Source organism: Alternaria burnsii (genome assembly GCF_013036055.1).
Source record: "Alternaria burnsii strain CBS107.38 chromosome Unknown 731, whole genome shotgun sequence".
Taxonomy (NCBI): Eukaryota; Fungi; Ascomycota; class Dothideomycetes; order Pleosporales; family Pleosporaceae; genus Alternaria; species Alternaria burnsii.
Genome location: NW_024066115.1, coordinates 780999 through 788504, shown reverse-complemented (window position 1 = coordinate 788504; position 7506 = coordinate 780999). Strand labels below are relative to the sequence as shown.

Below are 7506 nucleotides of genomic sequence, written 5' to 3'. Positions count from 1 at the left end.
CCCCACGACGCCCTCGTCACGACTCTCCGGATCCCATCCAGCGGTGCAATTTCCATCGCTCGTCCGGACTACCTGCCATTGGACACAGACGAGCTCGATAACGACTATCGCAAGTCCTCGCACGACCCTCACCATGTCCACTTCCGTCGGTGTCAACGTACGCTATGCCCCTCGAAGCGGTTGCCAAGGTCTCTAACATGGCCTTGTGGGACTTCTGCTAGCTCTAGAGATGGAACAGCCAGGCTAATGGTGGTATCTACAGGTCCTCCGATGGTCCGCACTCGGATTCGGTGTCTTCTACGGTGCCTACCACCAGCTCTCGTTATCCGCTGCCGATAGGGCAAAGGCCGCACAAAAGGACTGGGAACACAAGGAGGCGCTGATCAGGCAAGCCAAGCAGCAATGGGCACGAGATCACCCCTCAGAACAGCCAAAGTCATCGGGAGGTACGTCAGACCGACGACACATGTCAAAAATTCCCAACCTGAACATGTGCTTGTACCAGTCCAACACATACTGACAACCCAACAGCCAAGGCGGACCCGAAAGACCCCAACGCCGACCTCAACACGCTCCTCGGCATAACCGACAACTAAGCGCGTCGAGGGTGATCCCGTTTCCTACATTAGCATGGGCATAATGCGGCCGTTTCCCATCGAGCCGAGAGGCGGCTTGGTGGGGGAGAGCAGTCAATAGTGGTACGACATCTACGAGATACCAGTCTCTTGTACTATGTACCTTTTGTACAACATAGACGTCGAGTTGGTCACGTTTTCAATCTACATGCTTTAGTTCCATCTCTTCATCTGTTGTCCGCTCGACATGTCAATGTACAGGTCAGCATGCTCGACTCCAAGGAACTAACTGAACAGTCACCCTGCCCCACTCATGCCAGACTACCCAGTACTCAACGAAACACTAAGAAGGGAATCGCCAGCGTCGCCACAGTTTGCAATGGGACCATTGTCACAATTTCGATCAAGGAGCTGTGCTTATCCAAGAAGACAAGATTTGTTGCCAATCATATATTCTATACATGTATCATCTCCACCCCCGACCCGCCATGGGCAGGCACTATGCTACACCGACCATCAGAACGCGCAGAAACGATGAAAAGCGGAGCCTCGAAAAACGCCCTGCAACCCTTGGAAATCAACAAGGGCAACAGAAGAGTAGAAACGAAAAGCGCTGAGAAGCGGCCAAGGACAATATTAACATGACGTAGCCGCCCCCATACGCTTTATCAACCTTTGCCCCCAGCCCGACTGTCAACACGACCCGGTAATACTAATCGGATGCGGGGCAAAGGCTGTATAATCGCACATTTTCAAAACCTACAAGGAACCCGTGATGATTCGTTTCATTATCCAAACACCTATCTCTTACAAAACCTCGCCGACAATCTTGGCTGCCTCCTTGTATGTCTTGAGCAGCTTCTCGCACTTCTCGCGCTCAGCCTTGATGGTGTCGTCTTCGTACAGGAGCTCCTGGAACAGATCCTCCTTGTACAGCGTTGAGACGAGCCTGTTCTGTACAACGTCTTTTGAGTGGTTGACGAGAAGATGCATAATGGCCTTGGGCACCTGATCAGCGACTGTCTCCCGGACAATGTTGAAGTATGACGAGATGAGTCGGCGGATGAGCTCAGTCTCGAGGGCTTCGCGTTCCGTAAGGGCAGGGGCTTGCTCGGGGTTTGATGGCTGCCAAAACGTTAGCATTTGGTCTGCGTAGCATTGATTCAAGAAACTTACGAAGCCGCCTTCAAAGTTTTCTGGTCCCACGCTTGGACTTCGGGGAGGACCACTCATGGCGGCGCTCAATGGCGCGTCATAGTCGTCCGTGTCTGGTGGCATCATTGCCAACACATGGGCAGGCTGCTTGTTGTCTCCTCTTCGGATGCTCTGCGCGAAGCTTGGCTCGCTATTTTGGCTCACGTGTCGGCTGCCAGGCCGGTTATCGAGCGCTGCTTGTGCGGCCTGTTGTGGGTTGGCGTATGCGTTATTGCTGTCTTTGCTGAAGAAGTAGTTCAGGAAGCTGTCGCGTGCGGTACCTGGTGGTGACCGGTTGCGGTTGTTGAGCGCTGCTGTAGTGCTCTGAGAGCCATTCATCATCCGTCCGACAGCAGGCGACATGCTGCGGCTAGTTTGTGACTGGTGTTTCCGAAGAGGAAGAGCCTTCAAGGTGGCTCCCTCACCTCCTTCGCCCTCCTCAGATCCTTCCCCGTTCTGACCGTTCTGGAGCTCTTTTATTCTCCTCTGTTCTCGCCTCTTCTTCTCGGCCTCCATCGCGATCTTTTTTTCCCGCTGCTCCTTGTCATTGATAACAGATGACATGGCCGCAGCAGCTCCAAGGAAGTTGGGGTGGTTTGTGTTGATGTATGCCCTTTGTATGTCAATGAGAGAGGCGACGTAACCTGAGCAAGGGCCAAGCTGCTCTCGCAGAAGGTCCGAGACAACTTCAATGAGCTTGCCTTGCAGCCTGGGGTATCTTGTCAATTCAGTAGAGCCGCAGGTGTGGCAGATCTTGATGAGTTCCTCGTATACAAGCTCTACACAGCGTTGACTGGGTATCTCCAAAAGCTTAATCTGAGGCTTCACAAGGAGGTCGAAAGCAAGCTCAGGCACGAACAGACTAGGCCTTGGACCAGTCGAGTTGCGGATGGCCGTCCGAATGTCGAGTACAGAGAGGTTTTGGGTGGGGTCCACTTGCTCAAGCGAGTTACCGAAGACAGAGTTGAAGATGTAGTAGATGCGGGCACCACCACACAGCTCCTTGGTGGAGATTTCGGTAGAAGTACCATCGATAGACGAGATGAAAGACGAGGCAAAGCGCGTCATAAGTTGCAAAATGAGCGAGCCTCGATGTTCCTTACCAGTAAAGGCTACATCGCCATAGCTTGCAAGCTCTTGTTGTGTCTGACCCATAAGTGTGTTGAGGCGTGCCTTGATGTCTGGTAACCTATCACGAATGTGGGCCATCAGGGTCTGGTTGAGGCTCTTAGCGAGCAGCTGGGTACCACATCGATTTGCCATGTTCCGGTACGCAGGGTGGTGACGGAAAAAGTCCCGCTCGGCTTGCAGGGCGTCAGAGAGGGACTTGTTGCCCTGGATGTCTTGTTGTGACCGATTGACGATACCAATGAAACCGAGCTTAAGGGGGTATACACGACCAGAGAGAATATCCATGGCGTTGGTACCGTGATCCATGAGATCCAGCTTTGTAAGGACACCGATAGTCCTCTTGCCCATGGGGTCGACATGGCGGGCCAGCTTCAGAGCCTCGGAGTTTACGAGATCGACGTTGGCGGGGGAGACGGCGAGGATGACACTGTTTGGCTTTGCAATGTACTCGGTGATGAGATTCCGTGTCTGCTTCTCGATGTCGGAGGGCTGGTCGCCAATGGGCACCTGCGAGTGTTAGCTCCGTGTTCCTGGCAGAAAAAGTTGCCGTGACCAACCTTTGTCAAACCGGGCAGATCAACGAGCGTCAAGCTGAGGACGTGCGGGGAGTAGATCTTCAGGTTGATCGGTTGCCTGTTGATGCCCTTGTTGTTTCCTGCTATCCTTGAGGTTTCGTTCTCGATCTCGCGCTTGACGTCGGCAAAGTCGTAGAACCTCTGGCCGGGAATGTGGAGAAACTCTCCCCATTCTTGCTGGCCAGCTACACTTGCGGGTGTGTGGGGTACGTGGACTTCGTCATCGTCGTCTTCGTCGCGTTCGCTTGGGAGGTTGATGAGTTGGAGGATGAGCGGCCGGCGTGTGACGATACCACTGCCACGGGGAAGAAAGTCCTTGCCGACGATGTTCTCGAGCACTGATGACTTTCCGGAAGATTGTGATCCCACAACGACCTGATCGAGTTAGCAGGATTCGCATCAGCCTCGACAGAGCTTTGTAAAATCTGCTCTGCGCTCACCGCATTCTCTTCTCTGGCTGGGGCGCACATACAATCTGGGGTAAATCTAGGGAATCATTTCCAATTGTGTTGAAGACCAGATCCTGCAGCCTGTTGACAATGTTGAGCAGCTCCTCGCCCAGCGACGCCATCGCGCTGGTGTGTATGTGTGGTTTCTTTGCTCCTTACTCAAAGGGTCCGGGTTGGTGTTGAGCAGCCAAACAACACGGCGGAATGCTGTATGGGCCAAATGTCGTCCTACGGCGTATTAGAGGTGTTGCACTGTGCAGATGCAGGATCGGCGAAGTGACTGTGGCTGATGGCGGCTTCGTCGGGTCCAGAGGCTCGTGATGAGAGTGCCTTTGCTGCAGCTCCGTCGTCACTTCGCTTGAAAGTTCCAAGGTTTGATGATGGTGCACGTGACGGCCAGCATGGCAATGCACCCCACATTCAACATTCACATGTCTCCTTAATCTTAGTCCATATTGTTCATTCCTTTCGCATAAAGGAGAAGACACCCTCAGCTACGTCGCCAAGCACACGCGTTTTGTCAAAGCAAACACGAGGCTGCTGAACCCGACCATCTTGGTCGCGAGTCCTGCGAACGCCACCACACGCCGTGCATGCGGCTCGGCTCCAAGGCCGAACACGGTACACATGAGCCTGCAGCAACCCGTATGTAGAGGGTGCACACGATCAAATGAGTAACTAGACGACTTTTCCCACCACCTGAGCAGCGTCAGCAGTACCTGGTGGTGCGCGACCCGGGTCAGCCTTTGACAATACAGAACATACGACTGGCCGACTGAGTTGGCGCACGAATCTCGTAGAATTCTTCGACAATATGTGGACTCTGCTCTCCTAGTCTGGCCACGTATTGTCGCATTACCTCTGGTAGCTCAGAAAGTACCATGGACACGCTGGCGTACACGGTGTACGCTGGATCGCGCTCGGGTATTGTCGGACCCTCGGGGATTCCCTTGTAGTAAGGCGACGGCTATCTATCAAGTACACCAGCCTTATCGCTCTGTAAGACGCGGCCACACGCGACAACACCAAATTATCAAAGAAGATCTTCAACTCGTATCTCCACATCCTGGGGAATCCATTGCGATCGTCAGGTCGCTTCGACGTACTCTACCGCAATTTGGAAAGGCTGAAGTAGCCTCCAAGTCCCTACGGAAGCACATCTCCGCATAAGCCGATAGGTTTACCTTGCCTTGAGTGAATCATTGTCTTATTATGACCAAGCTTCCTTCCGAAGGAAGCCTATCACAATGATAAGGTCTGTTATCTGGCTCACCGCAAACAAGTGAAGCAACAGCGTTCGCGCATCGACTACAAAAGTAACGTACCTTCTTTGTCGTTTGCTCCAATCTACTCAGTTATCCTCACCACCTCTGCACTGATCTTCCACCCGAGTCTATCCTGGGTATCCTGCCGCTCACAACTCTCACCTACTTCGCCCTGGTCATCTCCGACGGCTCCATGGCCTCGGAGTCCCTTGTTCTCACCACCACCACCACCACCGAAGAGCAACACAAAGACATCACAGTGGGGACTATTACATGCACTGCACCTATCCCGTTTGGAGGAGAAGAACAATGGCTTTACCTACCAGCAACCAAGAAATTCGACCTATCTCGGGGTTCGCAGCAGAAAATGGTCTTCGAGTGCGATGAAGAAGGCCGCAACCACACCGGCTTCATGATTGACCCTGGTAACTCGGTCTTGATTGTGGTCGACATGCAAAACTACTTTGTCCACCCACTCTATCGAGATCACGCCGCAGGGATTGCCGCTATTGAACCGACATTGAAAGTCATCGAGAGATGCCGCAAGGAAGGAATTCAGATCGCCTGGCTCAACTGGGGAATCACTGACCACGACTTGAAGAAGATGGCGCCTGCTATTCAGCGAGGCTTCAGTAAGAGTCTGGGATGGCATGTCGGGCTCGGCGCCCAGCTACCCGATAACCAGGGAAGGTGCTTGTTCAAGCGGACTTGGAACGCCGAACTCTACGACCCTTTCAAAGCAGTCGCTCAGCCTGGCGATTTATATTTCGACAAGACGCGAATGAGTGGACTCTGGTCCGAGAAGGAGCCTCTTCACGAGTACCTCCGTGCTTCTGGAAAGCAAACCCTACTTTTCGCTGGCGTCAACACCGACCAATGCGTGTTTGGTACCGTGTCTGATGCCTACTCCTACGGATGGGACTGTGTCCTGATCAGCGACTGCACAGGCACAATGACAGGCCGAGGAGCTCAGGAACTCGCTGAGTACCAGATTTCGCAAAATATGGGCTTTGTCACCACCAGCAGCGCTTTCTGTGACGCGCAACTTTGTGAACATTTTGAGGGTTGCTGATTCAATCGCCTCTTCACTTTACAATGGCGGTTTTCTGGACTTCTTTTTTTCGTTCTTGAGCGTGCTATCCAAATACCCGTAGAGCTACAGTATAGCAGAAATACATTTACATGACATCTGTACGAGTTGCGGTACTGCAAGGTTGTGTTGCGCAATTACGTCGTAGCTTCCCAGACCGTTAGTGGATCTGCACCAGTTGAGGTACGAATGACGCACGACACTGGGGTGGAGATCTTCCACTTAAGGACCTACCTCACGCAATAGCGATCTCTTCGATACGCCTCTGCACTCGTTACCCAATTGCGACGGTACCTTACTTTGAAGCGACAACACAGATAGAAAGATAGCTTCTGTTCATAGACAAACAGTTCGCCGACACGATGTTTTCTCAGCTTTCGATAGGCTTGACCTGCCTGCTGCAGCTATGTGGAACAACTGCGCTACCAACCGAGCAAAAGCCCTTACTACTCAATGGCCCCAAGAACGTTCAGGCTGTTCGGACTAAGTAAGCATACCAATTGAGTTTATATTCCCTCTACTAACAGGACACAGACTTCAACATGCAGAGATAATTCCTACAGTCATTGACGATTTCCTACCTAGCCTCACACTCTCCGTCCTATGGTCGGATGCCAAGGCTAAACTCGGCAACACCATTGACCCAGAAGATCTTCAAGAACAACCCAGCATCGTCCTCCACGATGACACAAGCCCGGACGGGATACACAGTACCTCCGACATGAGCTATGTCGTCACACTTACAGACCCCGACGCCCCATCTCGTGACAATCCAAAATGGAGCGAGATGTGCCACTGGATTGCTTCCAACGTCACCACTGCGCAGAACACGTTCTCTATCCTACCTTTGCCAGAGTTTGGTCTCACTGAACAAACTGAGTCGACTGATGGCGGCCCAGAGGACGTGATGGAGTACAAACCTCCAGGCCCACCACCAAAGACGGGCAAGCATCGCTACGTGTTCCTAGTCTTTGCGCCAAAGAATGGAACAACAGATTCGCTGCATCTGAGTAAGCCGGAGGATCGTCAACACTGGGGTACTGGAAAAAAGGGTGGTGGCGTGCGAGACTGGGCTGAGCACAATGGTTTGGTGCCTGTCGCTGCGAACTTCATCTACTCGCAGAATGATAAGCAGTAGATGTTTGTTGCTCTGCTTACTGGATGCATGGAATGCCGAGGGCACATGCATCGAATGTGGCTATTCTTTTCCTTCGAAATTTCTTTACA

The 7506-nt window shown here is 52.6% G+C and overlaps 3 protein-coding genes across 3 annotated transcripts; 2 read left to right on the top strand and 1 right to left on the bottom strand.

Moving 5' to 3' along the window:
* Window positions 1–133: 133 nt before the first annotated feature.
* On the top strand, window positions 134–596 carry GT037_006922 (uncharacterized protein; the record flags this gene model as incomplete). The annotated part of the gene is made up of 3 exons (XM_038931969.1): window positions 134–157; window positions 263–446; window positions 532–596. The coding sequence occupies 3 exons, from the start codon at window positions 134–136 to the stop codon at window positions 594–596; spliced, it is 273 nt and encodes a 90-aa protein (XP_038785441.1).
* Window positions 597–1382: 786 nt separating this feature from the next.
* Window positions 1383–4046, bottom strand: GT037_006921 (uncharacterized protein; the record flags this gene model as incomplete). Its single annotated transcript, XM_038931968.1, has 4 exons — window positions 1383–1700; window positions 1752–3407; window positions 3458–3850; window positions 3948–4046. The coding sequence occupies 4 exons, from the start codon at window positions 4044–4046 to the stop codon at window positions 1383–1385; spliced, it is 2466 nt and encodes an 821-aa protein (XP_038785440.1).
* Window positions 4047–5171: 1125 nt separating this feature from the next.
* GT037_006920 (uncharacterized protein) lies at window positions 5172–7417 on the top strand (the record flags this gene model as incomplete). Its single annotated transcript, XM_038931967.1, has 4 exons — window positions 5172–5179; window positions 5280–6223; window positions 6622–6766; window positions 6814–7417. The coding sequence occupies 4 exons, from the start codon at window positions 5172–5174 to the stop codon at window positions 7415–7417; spliced, it is 1701 nt and encodes a 566-aa protein (XP_038785439.1).
* Between the last annotated feature and the right edge of the window lie 89 nt (window positions 7418–7506).